The sequence below is a fragment of the Myotis daubentonii genome, chromosome 1 (genome assembly GCF_963259705.1).
Source record: "Myotis daubentonii chromosome 1, mMyoDau2.1, whole genome shotgun sequence".
NCBI classification, from domain to species: Eukaryota; Metazoa; Chordata; class Mammalia; order Chiroptera; family Vespertilionidae; genus Myotis; species Myotis daubentonii.
In genome coordinates this window covers 186,571,787-186,589,159 of record NC_081840.1, presented here as the reverse complement: position 1 = coordinate 186,589,159, position 17,373 = coordinate 186,571,787, and the positions used below count along the sequence as shown (strand labels likewise).

General features: G+C 40.1%; 1 protein-coding gene across 3 annotated transcripts in view; it reads right to left on the bottom strand.

Annotated features, from left to right (window-relative positions):
- RASSF6 (Ras association domain family member 6) overlaps positions 1-17,373 on the bottom strand; it is a 55,568-nt gene that overhangs the window by 26,358 nt on the left and 11,837 nt on the right. For all 3 annotated transcript variants that reach the window (XM_059668806.1, XM_059668825.1, XM_059668816.1), the window contains exon 3: positions 1,412-1,490. In XM_059668806.1, the coding sequence (XP_059524789.1) occupies positions 1,412-1,490 (79 nt within the window). The remainder of the gene's footprint in view (positions 1-1,411; positions 1,491-17,373) is intronic.

Sequence of the window (17,373 nt, the reverse complement as noted above, 5' to 3'; positions counted from 1 at the left end):
ATCTTTACTTAGGATAATCTCCTTCAGTTACTTCCTTGTAGCTTACCAGAACAATAGAGGAGTGACCTTGGAATGGAGATAACAAATGCCCTACCTTTGGAATAGAATGGATAGGATTAAAATCAACTGGTATAAATACAGATGTAACAGGAGAATAAAGACAGAACCTGGCTATGCTGATCAACTGAACGCTGTCTCCATGTCCTTCCTTCTTTGCTGACTCCGTCCACACCTTTGGGAACCCCTGGACCTACTGGGGCTGGACCCCAACAAGAGATCTCTCAGTCATTGAAATTATTTTAAATTTGGTCCATTTCTTTTTAAAGGGATCTGTTGTTTTTCTGTATATCATTACATTTGAGAAGTTAATTGAAATATCCAATTGAAGTAAATTATATAAACTGACTAGTAAACATCAGAGTGCTTTGTAAATATCCTCTGTCCCAAATGCAGATTTAAGCCAGATCATGGTGACCTAAAGTCAGTGTTCGACCACCATATTTGAATATTTCAACCAGAATATTAGAAAATTATAATATTCCCTGGGACCAGGAAGGTACTATAAAAATGGGAAGCGAGCAGCATTAGAATACAAGACTGTGGAGAATGAGGCATTCAACTGAAAGGGAGGAAGGAGAAGGGGGAAAGAAAGAAAGAAAGAAAGAAAGAAAGAAAGAAAGAAAGAAAGAAAGAAAGAAAGAAAGAAAGAAAGAAAGAAAGAAAGAAAGAAAGGAAGAAAGAAAGAAAGAAAGAAGAGAGAGAGAGAGAGAGAGAAAGGAAGGAAGGAAGGAAGGAAGGAAGGAAGGAAGGAAGGAAGGAAGGAAGAAGATTTAAAGTCAGTGTGTACAGTAGCCTTTAAGTTGCACCCCTGAAAATGTTTTCTAGCTTCAAGACTTTCCTGAATTGTTTCTTTAACATTTGAAAATGTACTATTATGACCCGGTTTACATGTACTTTAATGTTCATGCATTTTAACAACCAAATCAGACTATGTTACAGATATGCCATATAGTTATGATTTATTGAATAACTCTCCATTGATAGAGACTTAAGATACCTTCCAATTTTTTCCATTACAAATGATATCACTGTGAACAGCTTTCTGTATACATCCTGGTGCATTTGTAAGAATGTATTAGGATAGATTTCTAGTAGAATTGCTGAAAGCAAATATGTCATTAAAGTTATTTTAAATGCTTTCCTTTCCCCCCAAAATGCCAAGTAAGTTACTGATGTCCCAGGACTTGGATTTTTGTGATATACTTAAAAAATTATGATCAACTTAAAGATGAACCTGTTTCTCAGACCATTTGTGCTACTGGCTTATGAACCAAATCATCCCAGCTCCTCTGGACCTTTATGGAATTTTTTTCCTGTGAATCAACTGTATTTCATTTTTTCATGGACTTACCTGTCCATATGAAATATGCAGATTTTCCTGATTTGCATAAAAAATGTTATAGTTCTTCAATAAAGAATTAAGTTGCTCCCTAAAAAAAAAAAAAATACATTCAGTTACAATCAGTCTTAGGCTTTTTAATGGTGAAAAATAATAATGGTACTTCCAGGTCATGAAGGTATGAGATGGATAGAAATGGTTCAATGGAATCTTTACTCATCGGTCATTTTAAATTAATGTAGGTCATTGAAAACGGAAGGCTTCTTAGGACACAAATAAACATTAAAGGTGCTAATTCATAAATAAATAACCAAAGAAAGGAAATGACTCTGGCCAAAAGTGGTGAGGAGAGTGTTCTACAGCAGAAGGCAGCCATGAAATAAACATTTGGTTTTACATTCCTTTTTTGTTTTGCAACATTTAACCACCTAGAATGTGCCTGACACTGTGCTTCTCACTGGGGACAGAGCAATGGTTCAGGAAGGGCCTCTGCTCCCGAGTTTCTGCCTCTTTGTGGCAGGTGGGCTGTGCCAGGGGGAACACTGTATCCTGCCACACCTCCATCTGTACTCTGTGCTGCCCACCGCTCAAGACGCTTATCTCACCTACTCCATTGGTCCAAGCTATCGTCTCTCATCTGGATTATTGCAATGGAGGCTTTAAAGCCTCCCTGTGTCTGTTGTCAATTCTCAACAGCAGGAGGCACTTTAATGCACTCTTGATCATCTCTCTCTTTTGTTCAAAAACCTCTAATTATTAGGAAAAATGCCAATATCCTTCCAATGACTGCCAAGGCCAGATGTGATCTGGTCTGTTGTTACACCTTCAGTCTCATTTCCTACCTCTCTCGCCTTCACTCACTACACCCCAGTCACTGACTGCAGCACTCTAGGCACATTCTCACCTCAGGGCTGTTGTACTTGCTGATCCCTCGGCCAGAACACTCTTCCTGCCCCCCCCACCCCACCCCTGGCACCATCATAATGTTAGCATGCTCATTTAAAAAAATAATTTACTCAAAAGTCATCCTTTCAGGAAGTCCTTCTTGACTATCTAATCTAGAAATTTGCCGTCTCACATCCGTATCCTGCTTTCCTCCTTGCTTCTGTCCCTTAGTCACCATCGAAACTTGTATACATTTTACTTACATTCTTATAATATATAATTATATATTCTTATATATTATAATACATACCCATATATTATAAGAATATATATTTGTATAATATTGTCCTATATTCTGTCTCCCCTACTAGACTATATAGATCCCTGAGAATGAGCAAGCCTGTATGTTTTGTTCACACAGGCCTGGAAGAGGGCCAGGCACATAGTAAGAGCTTAGAAAATGCTGGTTGAATGAAGTGATCAGAGAAATTTTTATTCCTAAGAAAACAAGACATTCCAAAGAAAGGAGAAAAGGATTTTAAAAATATAAGCAATTTTATAGGGGAGAAATCTCATGATATTACATTTCCAAATATATCAATAATTAATATCCCTTTGATCCTCAACGTATCTCTCTCCCATAAGAATTTTGGCTCCATGATGGCAGAAATTTTGGTCTTATTCATTGCTGTCTGCTTAGTGTTTACAACAGAGACTTGCTCATAGTAGGTTCTTATTCAATAAATACTGAATATTGAACAACAGAATTCATGTATATTAATTTTTACATGTTTGAGATCACGTAAACATTCTTTTTCCATTTGGCTTTTCTCTGTCATTTTTCATGTGCCCATTTCCAAGAATCAATACACCCTGCACAATCACCACATAAAACATTTCTACAGAATATGCACCCCTATGCTCATAGCAGTGTTATTTACAATAGCTAAGATTTGGAAACAGCCCAAGTACCCATCAGAAGATGAATGGATAAGAAAGTGTGGAACGTTTACACTATGGAATACTATGCAGCTGTAAAAAAGAGGAATCTCTTATCCTTTGAGACAGAATGAATGGACCTGGAACAATCCAAGGAAGACAAATATCGCATGATCTCACTGATTTGTGGAATCTAATGAACAAAATGAATTGACCAACAAAATAAGACCTGAAGCATGGAGGCGTGGAACAGACTGACATACTCGATGTGGGGTTGGGGGAATGAGAAGAGATAAACCAAAGAACTTATATACTTATATGCATAGCCCAAGGACAAGGGCAATAGGGTAGTGAAGACCTGGGGGATGGGTAGGGGCTGGGAGAAAGGGGTAAGGGGGGGATGGTGGAAATAGGAGATATCTGTAATACTATCAACAATAAAAAACATATTTAAAAAGAAAATTTCCATTTCAATATTGAAAAAAGAAAAATTTCTCCAGAATGCCTGTATGCTATATCATTCTATTTCCCAACTGGGTTACTTTAGAATTTTAGTGTTCATAAATATTTCTGTTCTAAGTAGCACTGAGCACACTGATTTTGCTCCCTTGGAGTCATTGCTGTGAGATATTTCCTAAAAATTGCAGTCCTGGTGAAGATCACAAACACTTTTCCAGCTCTCATTACTGAGTGTCAGGACAGCAAACAGACATTTCTGGTTCATGCTGGATGCAACTCCTGATATGCTGAGCTGTGAGAGTTGTTATTAAAGCAATGAATTTTTACGTAACCTTATTCCCTCAGCTTCTATTTCTGTTAAAACTGCACAATAAGGTAAAGTACAAGTATCCTCCAAAGTATTTACCTCAGGATTATGTATAATTAGAAAGGTTATTCTCTGGGAACAAGCTATTTGGAAAGTGTTTCTGTACCCAAACAAAATCTGACTGAATCTTCCTCCACAGAAATAACTCAGGGGATTGGCAAACAAATGACCCAGGGAATTGGCAAACAGTAGTCCTGGGCCATCTGTTTTTTTTGTAAATAAAGTTTTATTGGAATACAGCCACACTAATTAGTTGGATTGTCTGTGGCTGCTTTCCTGCAACAACTGCAGAGTTGAGTCCTGTGGGAGAAACCAGATGGCCCACAAAGCCTGAAATATGTACCATTATGATATGGTATTATTTGACTCTATCGAGAGAAAGCTGGCCAACCTATCAGCCATGTGTAACACAGGGTAACTGAATACCACAGGAGTCTTCCATACATCTTTTCACCACAGGCAGTATCTTGCTGACTATTAATGGCACTTTGAAGGATATTGGAGTGTGGGAGAAGAGTTGAGCTCAGTAAAATGTTAAGATAAAATTAGGTAAGTTAATGGTGCAATAAAGCAAGGACTTAGCAAAGAAAATTCAGAAGTTAGGTGAACAACTATAACAATGGTGAGTGCATTCCAAATACAGTATTAAAAAATCATCGCATTTTAACTGTACGTACCTGACCAGAGGAACTTTTGAAGATGATTTGTTTATACAGTTGATGAAACAACGGGGCACAAAGAGCTGAATTGTTACTGATCCTCTGCTGACTGATTCAAATTATGTGCTCTATCAGAAGACCTGTAGTAATGGTCATTCATTCATTCACTATGTGAGCACAATCATGAGGCCGCAGTCATATTCCGAGGGTGGGTGAGAGCTTAGAGGAACAGAAGATCTTCAACGAACATGGGAGGGTGAGCATTGAACCAGGAAAGTGTGATGAGCTTACCAGGCAAAGTAAACATTAACAAGGCCATGCAGCTCTTTCTGTAGCCATTGTGCAGAAAGCTCAAAGAGTTGGGATTCTAAGAGTATAACATGGAAAATGGGGAGTGGTGAGCCATGAGCTGAAGAAGCAGACAGGAACCTCGTGAACTATTTTAAGAGGCTTAGAATTCACCCTGCAGGCAATGGGCAGCTACTGAAGGTCTTTGGCAAGAAAGAGACATGATGATGCTAAGGGCCACTAGGGAACTCATGGGAAACAGATTTCAGGACAGGACAAGATGCAGCAAGAGGAGTAGGACCATTGCAACAGTACTGGGGTAGAGGTACAGGAGCAAGGCTAGTTCCATGGAAAGGTGATCAGATGCCCCAAATATATGGGATGATTAAAGTATTAAAGAGACCTAGAATAAGTATAGGGGTTATGCAGTTTAGGAAATCCAAAGGTAATCACCAAGAGTTACCTAGGCAGTCCCTAGTCAGGAAAAGAGACACTGATTTAAGATACGCTGTAACTTGTCAATGGTAATTGTAATAGATTTTAGGGTACACTTAAATGTTATATATGGATCCCCCAAAAGAGCACCCTTCCCTCTCAGCCCCCAAAGAACTCATCCAGCCCAAACCAGAATGCTTAGCCACTGTCCAGGCCCTAACAAAGCTGTAAAATGGGTGATAAGCAATGGATTCCATATCCCATCTTCTCAGTTTATAAATCTCTGGTGTATAGAAGTCGTAGGAAACTCAGGAAGTAGATGCAAGGTTCAAAGAGCCTGTCTATTTTATGAGTGATAGATAAGAAATTGATTTTCTAAGATCTGGATGTTCTTTTAGAAAACATCACACAGTATATCATCTGGATTGTATTTTCTACAAAACTAAGGGATGGCAAACTTCCATGTAAGCTGGACATCTAACTAAATGAACACAGAATCATAGGCTCCCCCAGGACAGGAGCAGGCACCGCGCACTGGCAGTGCAGAGAGGGGATCCTGATAGAAGCGGATGGACACCCAGAATTATTCATTACAGCTCCCGGAAGAGTGCTAGCCAGGGAGAGACTTATCAGGGAGTGACAGGTGTAGAGGAAGGATGCCGGGGAGAGCCCAGGGTCCCTGTTCCTTTAAGGCGCCCAGCTCAATTTTAATGAGTCATGATGGATCAACTGTAAAACTTAGGTGTACTTTGCACTTTGTGGCGTGGATTGCAGCTGCTCAGTAGATGGGAATTACCCACAATCTGACGTTTGCCATGAATAACAGACTTAGCAAGAAATGAGTTCCTCAATCTTATCACGCTACTTAGCTGCCCGGAGGAAACCATTTTATAAAACTGTGATGTGCATGGACATTGGACGGCGCGACGTGCAGAAGCGAGTTATGCCCTGCATAGATAGAGTGGATGCCAAATACTAGTTGGAATAAGAGTTCTTTCTCTTGTTTCACTAGTGATTCATGGCATAATTAAGTGGCTATCGGATCCCTTTCCTAGAAACAAACAAAGAAACCCCTGTCCCATTCTTTTCTAAGTGACCCTTACAGCTTGGATTCACGGAAGGCAAGCCAGAACTAGTGTATGTTGTATTTCAACACAAACTTCAGAGACTGCCACACGACACAAAATAAACTTCAGAGAAAAATACGGCCCGCGCAGCCACCAAAGACACATCTGGCCATGGCTGTGCTTTCTGAGTTTGTGTTACTTCTGCCTCTCGGAGTCTTGCTAAGAATATTCAGGCTTCAAGTCAGGCAGCCACTGAACTGCAAGGAGGCAGCAGCACCAGGAAAAGTTCCGCTGTGTGTGTTGCCTTAACAGCAGGAACCTCAGACATGTAAGAGTCTCTGCAAAGATATGAAAAACCGAGGCAGAATAAAAACGCTAAATTGCTCTCCTACACAGGTTATTTTCCTTTAAAAAGTCCCCCCCCCCACTTATTGATTTTGTTCATAATGTTAACTTTTAGCAATGACATGAACAATTGCATGTTAGGTTCAAAAAAACAATTTAAACTTACTGTATGTTTTTACAAAACAACTAGGAGTGAAACATGAAAATGTAACAAATTGATTATTTGCTGGAATTAAGGTCAGATTTTTTATTTTATGTGCTGTAGTTCTGTATACCTCCCAAACTCTATATAGTAAGTGCACAATTCATTAATAATATTTTCATAAATTTACTTCCATAAAAACATAATGCAAATGCCTCCATGTTTGGGGAAAGGTGGCACTAGAAAAGAGAACAGAGAATAGGTACAGGCTTATCATTAAGCCACTTGCCAAGACAAATCATCATTCCATATTGCTGACATCTGCAAGCAGGAGCAGAATTCTCTTAACCCACTTTACCCCTCATTGCTGTCCACTCGAATCCTGGAATTAACACTGCAAATGTCTGCAGCCCCTCTTCCGGAAGCGGCCCCAGCCCAGGTCTAGTTGGCCTTTGGCCTCATCTCCTGGTTCAAATGATGAGGGAAGAAAACCTTTCAACCTTTGCATGAAGACCTTCCCAGTTAGCAAAGTAGGTCATTCACATTTCCATTGCAAATGAGGACCGGGTTCTACTGAGTGAAAACTGAGAAGTTGGAAAGAGGAGGACTATCTTGACTGAAGTAAAAACGCAAAGCCTACATTAACAGGGAGCTCCAAGTTACCTAACTCATCCTGCCTTCCTCTGAAGGGGCTGTCCTTTGGAAAAGGAAGGGATCCGAACATTTCTAGCAGCTTTGCCAAGGCAGCCTTACTCTGCTGCTGTTTGGGGTGAGGGCACCTGTGATTTGTTTGCTTTGTTCTTCCAAGCAGTGCTATCCTGAGGCCCTGACTCCCTCTTCAGTGCTGACAGCTGATCATTTTAAAATTGGGAGAGGGGGAGAGAGAAGAATCTGGGAGTTTCATGAAATCCAAATCTAATCAATAAGGTAATATGACCAGATCTATCTTGCTTCCATCACATGACCAGCCTCTAGCTGCTTTTAGCCATTTTGTAACATTCGTACTTTCTGGGCTATTCATCTTTTCAGTATGGCCCTGCAGCCATTAGTGGATAGAAACGTCAGCTTTTCTCAGTTCCTCAACTCCTAGAACTCTGGTAAGAGCAAAACGATTAAAGATTAAGGAGTAATTTCATAGTATTGAGAAGAAACTTGAGCCAGGCCAGTGAGGCTCAGTGGTTGAGCGTCAACCTATGAACCAGGAAGTCACATGATTCCCAGTCAGGGCACATGCCAGGTTGTGGGCTGGATCTCCAGTAGGGGGTGTGCAGGAGGCAGCCAATCAATGATTCTCTCTCATCAGTAATGTTTCTATCTCTTTCTCCTCTCTCTCCTTCTCCCTGCCTCTCTGGGATATATATATATATATATATATATATATATTTTTTTTTTAAGAAGGAACTTGATGTAATGGCTAGTCAGCAGATACAAAACAAAACACCTAAAATGTGTGCAAACTCCACTGTTTAAGAGAGCAGCTTTAGCTACAGAGCAATATCACTAGATAAGACATGGAAGAGGGGATAAAAAGAGAAAAAGGGGGATTGTATCATTTGCTAAAGTGCTAGTTTCCTGAAGAAAACAGGAATGTGCATTAGATATAATATCTGATATTTAAGAGAATCCCTTTATAAGGGTAAATATCAATAATTGATATTTTAACACTCTAGAACAGCCGTGGGCAAACTACGGCCCATGGGCCAGATCCGGCCTGTTTGAAATGAATAAAAATAAAAAAAAGACTGTACCCTTTTATGTAATGATGCTTACTTTGAATTTATATTAGTTCACACAAACACTCCATCCATGCGTTTGTTCCGGCCCTCCGGTCCAGTTTAAGAACCCATTGTGGCCCTCGAGTCAAAAAGTTTGCCCACCCCTGCTCTAGAATGTTTTCCTACAACCTCAGATGGGGGAAAACACTTATCTATTCCCTTTCCCTTTAGGGTCTAGCATCTAAAGATTTTTTTTTTTAATTTATGAGTTGAGTTATTATTCTAATTGGTGGCTACAATGAGCTGCTTCCATATCAGACCTTGGTTTCTGTTATCCCATGCAATTAGTGCCCAACAAAATATATTGTGAAAGCTCCAAAACAAACTGTGTATCTCCATGTGTGCACAGCATGAAACACAGTGGTACATGTGCTTTTGTTAATCAATGGTTCTCAAACTGGAGCTAGCATCAGAATCACCTGAAGGGCTTGTTGAAACAGATTGTGAGTGGCATGCCCCTAGTTTCTGAGTAAGTCTGGGATGGGTCCTGAGCATTTGCATTTCTCACATGTTCCTGGGTGATTCTGATGCTGCTAAGCTAGGGATCATACTTTGAAATCTACTCTTAGGGTGCTAAGAATCAATCTGATGTTATTCTTTTAGGGGAAAGGAAATCTTTCTGTTGCCAGATTGCGGGTTGAAATTGGTGGCCATTCCAATTAACTCTAAAATAGCTATATGCAACTGGCCCACTAACACTTCTGCTCCTCCACCCTCTATTGCTGAAGTAAGGGGTAAGAGAACACTGTTCCTTCACACATTCCTGGGAAAAGGTTTGCTCTAGTTTTCTATTGCTGCTGCTACAGATTGCCACAACCTCGGTGGCTTTACACAATGCAAATATATATATTTACAGTTCTTTAGGTCAAAATGCAGGTCTCACAGGCTGTAATCAAGCAGTCAGCAGGGCTGTGTTTCTTCTGAAGGTTCTGGGGGAGAATAGTTTCGTGGCTGTCTCCCATTTCCAGGGCCTGCCCACATTCCTTGGCTGCTGGCTCCCCTTTCCATGTTCAAAGCCAGCAACGTCCATTGACTCATTCTCACCAGGAAAACTCTGACACTGACTCTTCTCAAATATCTCCCCTCCCGTGTAAAAGGGCCCTTATGATTACACTGGTCCCACCTGGATAATTCCTCTATTTTCCTCTCCGCTGATTAGCAACCTTAATTCCATCTGCAGTCTTAACTCCCTTTTGCCTTGTAATGTAAAATAGTCATAGCTTCAGTGGATCAGAACGTAAGCATCTTTGAGTGGCCATTATTCTCCTTATCATGGAATCTAAGAGCGACTCCTGTCCAAATAGTGTCAGAACGCCTAGGAGACAGCTTGTTAGAAATCTGTATTTTAAGGAAGATCCCCAGGAAATGTGTATGTGCATGAAAGTAGAGAGAAGCCCTGATGCAGATGAATCAATATTTAAGGGTAACACATGTGAAGTCTAAATACCAAGTTCCCAATTCAGTTTTTGAGGCAGGTTAACTACCTTCCTCCCTCCCCCCCCCCCCCAACACACACACACTCATTCATAACCATCCAAAACTTACTGAAGAATTACTATGTGACAGACAATGATAGATGCTGGGGGCACTGCAATCAATGAGGCCCCTGCCATACAGAAGGAATACAGAAGAAAAAAGAAGAGTAAATAAGAGATATGCTAATTCCACAAAGGGATACATCCTGTGAGAATGATGACACGAGATCATGTGATGCAGAGCACTGAGAGGGCATTTTGGAGAGGGCCAGCAGGAGGCCCTCAGTGATGGAAAGGAGAGTGTTCCAGGCAAGAGGCACAGTGCCCCACCCCGTACGTGGGGTTGAGCTTGGCATGGTGGACGGTGAGAAAAGGGGAAGAGTGGTTCAAGATGAAGTCCTAGGTCCTCCAGGCCAGCTCATGTTGGGCCTCAGAGACTCCTTATGGTAAGGATTCTGCAATAGAAACCTTCAAGACTTCAAGAGAGATGCTGTGACATCTATGTAAGGAAACTTCTGGCTGCTGGAGGAGGATGGGCTGGGGGACAGGAGGTGGACGCAGGGAGCCCAATTACGAGGCTGTTGCAGTTGTTTGGGAAAGAGATAATGGTGGCTTGGACTGGATGGTGAGAAGCAGTTGGATTTTGGAGGTGGAGCTGATTGGATTTTCTGTGGGGCTGGGTACAGAGACGAGGGAATGGAGCAATGAGAATGGGATCTAACTTTTGTTGGGATCTAACTTTTGTTGGGATCTTGCTTCTCATTTTATCCATGAGCTAAACTTTCATTTCAGGTGTTTCTAATACATACCTTATAGATTTAAAAAAAACTAGTTGAAAAGTAAATACAGTTGTGCCACGCAACACCAGTCATTATTGCAACAGATGGAGGCTGGCTGTAAAATAACACCCTTTGTGAATGAACAGCGGGGGGGGGGGGGGGGGGGGGTTGTGCTTGTTCAGGATGGCTGCCTGGCTTCACAGTCTGCTGCCCCTTGCTCCGTTGGGATGGGGAAATGATAGCTATTATTCTGTTAATGAAGTCTTTCAGTTATTTTCCTGATATGCCTTACAGCCTCTGGGACTAGGGGATTGTTACAAGAGAGTCTGAAACACAACAGGTGGTCACTGATCCCCAGGGTCGTCCTTGTGCGCGTGAGCTAACATCAGGAGCTTTCCTTACCTCCCTCTTCTGACTTTGACCACAGATTTTCTTACATTTGAAAAATATAGATTAAGCAACCTCCTTGTTTCTCTTGTGAGCACCCTCCAACTATTCTCCGCACTCTATGCAGAGTATATAGAACATATCTCATCATGTATTTTGTTTAACATTCTTAACTCTCTCCCATTGCTCTTGGGGTAAAACCCCCTAATACTTCTCAAAATAGGTAAAGTCCTGCTTGGTTTCTCCTTCTCTTTAGCCTCCTTTCAGAAGATGTTTTCCCTGTGACCTGGACCTCAGCCACGCTGGGTACCGTCCCCTTGCTGGAATGGTGCTCCCTCTGGCCGTAAAGATTTTGGGCTGACTCCCAGTGTCAGGAATGCTTCCCCCTCAGTCCCTTAAACTTGTTAGTTCCTTCTTCCTTCAGATCTCTGGCACTGCCCCTACATAACCTGGGTCCTTATTCTCTCCTAAATCTGGGCTCCTTTCCTTTAGAACACTTACCCTCAGTTTGTTATCAGCCCTGAAGACCTGTGGTTCTCAAAGTATGATTCCCAGACCAGCTCGCTACCACCTGGGAACTTGTCAGACATGCATCTCCAACCTAGACCTACTGAATCAGAAACTCTAGGAATTGGGTCCAGCAATCTTTAGTTTAATAAGCTCTCCGAGTGATTCTGATGAAGGCTCACGTTGGAGATCTGTAGCTTGAGATCGCCCTTGTCCATTTTTACTCAAAATTCCATACCCCAGCTTACATCTGGCTTACTGTAGGGTCTCAGTAATTATTTCTTTAGGGAATAAAATAAAGAAAATTAAACCCTGACCTATTTTTAAAGGGGAAAAACATCTTTCATCAGTGTAGCTAACATATCCAGAAATTAAACTCTGTAAATTAATATATTTTTATTTTATTAGACCTTTGTATTGAAATATTTTCAGTGTATCTTGGACAGATAGATGATCTAATTGTTTATTAATGGATTGAAGTAATGAAATAGGTAAATGTAGAGTGAATCAATTTTATTGGGAATAACAATTATATCGATATGCTTAATGACTGTAGGCAATATATATTAATTGAAAAATATCTGATAAAGAAAGCTTAAATATGACATTTTTCACACATCTGGGGGGACTTCATTGGCCTTTTCGTGACATAGTAACAGATGTGGTACCCAATTTCTCCTAAAAAATTTTTGTGTTGTTTTAGTTAGATCATCAAACATAAATAATAATAATTTTAAAATAAATTTTTAAAAACAGTGTCCACATAGAAAAATTTTCTCATTCTTAACATGATGGTTCTAAACATGCCTCAAACGTTTTGCCCTGGGCTTATTTTAGAATCCTGACTCAGACAAAAATGTGTCTGAGAGGGCTGGCTCCCTCATCCTTTATTAGAGACAAGAGTCCCTCGGACTTCAGGGAAGTGGTGCTCTCTCTTCATAAGCCTACCTGCAGGGCATGCGGGGGCACGCAGTGTTCGCACAAGTTCCTTTGCTCAAGACAAGGCCCTGGCCGTGAACTTGGGCAAATATTGCCCTCTGGCTTTACCAGTCAGGTAGGAGCAGCTTCTGAACACTGGTTCTTTGTGCTGACTTTGTGCTCAGAAGTGCAGGTGGCTGGTTCCTTTGTTTCAGCAAAGGGCGCTGGCCAACACGCTTGGAAAACGAAACTATTTGGAATAATGCACTTTCTGCTAAAATGTACTACATCGTGTGAATTACAGTTATTTACTCAGGACAGGCATGCACACGTGCCTTGCGGGCTGCAGTTGGAAGAGTTGTAGCCTGCAAGCGTTTGTCTTAGGTCCCTAAACAGGAGAAAAAGTCTAAGGTTTCCAGAGTGAAATCTGACCTGCATTCTAAAACTGAATTTGCCCTCTATTCAGGCACGGGGGTTGGCATTTACTCACCTCTAAAGTGCCCTGAATTCAGCCTAGGACCTGAAATAAAAGTACTTCAAGAGCAACCACATGGAACCATTATTTTTTAAAACTTAGCTCACTTAGAATATTTACCATGTGAAGCAACAGAAGAGATGACCCCAGGCAATGAAACAGCACCTGGAACCTTAGTCATGTGAGCATGAAGCTAACTTATGCCAACACCCTTCACCCAGGGAAGTTTCTAAACTCAGAGAATTCTCATCCAGGAGTAAGACATACATTTTATATTGATTATTGTGCTACTAATATTAAAACCTCTTATTTTATTGGTGACATGTAGTTCTTATGAAATTTGCTAAATTAACCAAATTTCCTCCAAGCAGATTTTGTTTTCCTCTTAATTCCCATTATTTTTATGTATTTCTGTGAAGAAAAAGAAAAATCCCTTACTAAGTTGGTAATTCTGTCTTGTTTGCTAGAACAATGACTGGTGCAAAGTGGGGGCTGAATCACTACTTGTTAAGTGAATTCATGAATGGAAATGTTTGCCAGGTTTGTGATGTGTTGGATATCATAGGTGGTCAGGGATATTATTATCATTTCTGGTCACTATTTTGTAAAGATTTCCCCAGGCTCCAGGAATTCTGTTTATTTCAGGTGGTCCTCAGTCCTCAGACTTTAATCCTTTCCTACTGTGAGCGGTGGTTCTTAGACTTCACTGTGCATCAGAATCACCTAAATAGTTCTGGGGTGGAACCAGGATCTGCATTTTCAACAAGCATCTGATTGGGAGGCAGGTGGCTCATGGACCACATTTTGAGAAATGCTACCTTTATGTCAAGTGTTTGCATTTACTTTATCATCTGGAATTCCAATTAATACATGGATCGTAGGGCCTGAAAGGGGTTCTGGGTTAAAGAAGATAAACTATAAATCCTCAATTCAGTCAATGAAAAATATGACATAAAATAAGGGTCACTAGAATCACAGATCTTTCTTTGGAAATATCCTCCTCTAAAATATATAGTTTCATTGTGACATAGTTTACTGCAGGCCAATTGTAAAATGGGAAGGCATATAGATTCTCAAATTTTGTTAGTTTTCTTTCTCCTCTTACATTCCTGATAATTAGAAAGTATTTATAAAAATATTTGCAGAGGTAAATATTATTATAGAGTGCTGACGTTAAGGTTGTTTTGTAGGAAAGTGATTAATACATTCTGGCTGAGAGCTGTGGCTATGCTATCAAACTAATCATGTACTGCTTTCATGATTTTGGCTAACCCCAAGTATCATCTGTTGTCAATGTTTTTCTAATTGACTCCACTTTTAAGTAAGTTTTTATTTGTCATGAGCAATAATGTTTGTGAAATCAAAATTTTTATGTGCTAATTATATTTTTCTGATAATTCCCATAAATGTTCAAATAAAAGTCAATTATCTATGTTTCACCTATAATTATCCAGGTACCCCACCTGGGAAATGGGATGAAAAAGATGATTAGGGCTTACTTTCAAAGGGTTTACATTCTACCTCAGGAAATCATTTATTATGAAACAATAAAGACAAGTCAGGAGATGCAAGCTGCTGGTGAGAGAAGTCACCAAAGATTTTTAGAAAACTAATTTTTGTAGCAATAACATTAGATATATTTGTACTCTTTGATCCAGTAATTCCACTTTTGGGGAATAGCTCATGTGTATTCAAAAAATTGGAGCCATCTTGAAGGTCAAAATTAAAGGAATGATTACATTATGATACTTCTATATCATTGAATACTATGTCATTAAAATCATCTATAGAAATATTTTTAAATAATAAGTAAAAAATTTCTAATATATGCCAGATGTGTAAAACAGATACAGTATGACTTCAACTATGGCAAATAGAGTCATTAGAAGATGTGGAATATGACAAATTAAACAGTATATATTTTTCCTTGGTTTTTAGGTTATGAATAATCTTTATTTTTTCAATCTATATGTTTCTATATTTTCTGTTTTATAGTTATACAAGCACCCAATGCACAAAATTCATGCAAGGGGCTCAGCCCCCACCGCCGCAGTGGCTGCCTCTGCCTTGCCCCCACCGCCTCAGCATTGTCCGGAAGGTCATCTGGAAGGATGTCTGGTCTAATTTGCATATTACACTTTTATTATTATAATAGATTAATATGAATATATAAATTATAATAATTTATCAAAAAATCATACTTCATAATTAGGAAATACATATTTTAAAAGAAAAATTAACACAAGCTAATTAAAACCTTACTGCAGTTCAGAGAAGATTTCATGGGGAAATGGGGAAAGTGAAAAGCTGAGACTGAAAAACAATAAAATAATCCAAAAGAAACAGAGGTTGACTTGGTACCTATCAATGTATGGAATGGGTGTCTATGTCAGCTAAAATTTGTGATTTTCATTCTGTGGCTACAGAGATGAACAAAAGTAGGGGATGTGGTGATCCAGGATAAAAATTACCATTGGCTGGTCATGGCTACAGTGAGATAGACATAACTCTTATTAGAACTGAACTAGGAGCTCTAGAAAGGTGGAAGAAAACTTTATTATTTAGAGAAAGGGACAGGAGAATAAAGAACCCAGAGAATAAAGAGAAATGCAAGCATACAAATGGTGGGGATTAGTCAGAATAGGAATACGCCTAAGAGCAGACAGGAGTCAGGGAGGGCACAGGAGCTTCTCTATGACATTTGTCTTGAAGTTTTGTCAGGGAAGAGAGGTTGATGCTACAGTGTGCAAACAAGAGACAGTGTATTGAAGTTACCTGATACCTGATGCGCTTTAATCTGATCACAAGGGCAAATCTAAAGGTTTGAGTGAGAAAGAACCTTGCTTCCTTTGGTTATTCAGGCGGTAAAGCTGCTGTGTCACAGCTGAAGTCAACTAAGGGACAATGATTGTAACCTCAGAGGTTGTAATCTGAGAGGTGGGCCCCCAGGGTAGTTTAGCAATATACTGGCGGGGCAGATGGGAGTCATGATTTTATAAGCTGAACTGCGTCATGCAGAGCTGAATAACAGGGAAATGCGTAGAAGGGTTTGTACATTCTTCTCTTACATCCTGTACTTTTCCTTCCCTGAACCTCCCTCCCGGTGTGGTAAATTTGTTTTCGTGGTTGGTTAAACTTATGCTGCACAGAAAGCATACAGGCAAAAAGAAACACTGGGGCAGACCTAGGGCTGTTGTCTTTGGAAGCACCACTCTTGGTTCTGTAATTTCCTTTGGGAGGAGGCAAATGCATAGGGGCCTTCTTGGGGCTGTCCTGGGCTCTCATCCTGTTCTTTGCCTCCTGCCATTCTCTTGGGAGCCTCTTGCTTTATAGTCACAACCTCCCAACTTCTCCATCATCCATCTACCTGGAACCTAATTTGCCCCTGCTAATCTTGCAGATCACTCAATGCTTTTCTTATCCTTTTCTCTTCCCAATCTGTCATCTTTTAGGTCCTCTCAACAATGCTCATCTTGTTACCAGGGCCATCTCTTACCAGTCTCTAGGACCTTTGGTTATGTTCTCTGACCTTCATTGTCAGTGTTTCAGTTAAATTTCCCAGCTCCTCAATTTCCCTCTTTTCCTTGTATGTCCATCAATGCTTCAGTTATTTTGACATCTCATAGTATGTATATTATGAATGACACATATGTAACGGGTAATATAGTAAATATATACTGCTCTTCCTCTCTGTTCAGTCTCCACAGCCATTCTTCTTACTTTCACCCAATATATTTCTTCCTTGCCTTCTTGTTTCCTATTTTTCTTACTTCATTTCACTCTTTCAACCTTGGATCTGGAATTTTCTGTTTATACTTATTTCCTTGCTGATCTTACTCATTCGCAAACGTAACACGTCTAGGGCTGAACTCCTGATCTACCACAAACTTGCTCATTTATAGTCTTTATAAAATCAGAAAAATTTAACTCCATTTTTCTCAACCAAAACCTTGGAATAATCCTTGTTTATTCTCTTTCTCTCACACCCAACATCTAAACCTTCAGGAAATCCTATTGTCACTTCTTTCAAAATATCACCAGAATCTGACCTTTTTTTCCTACCTCCACCTCC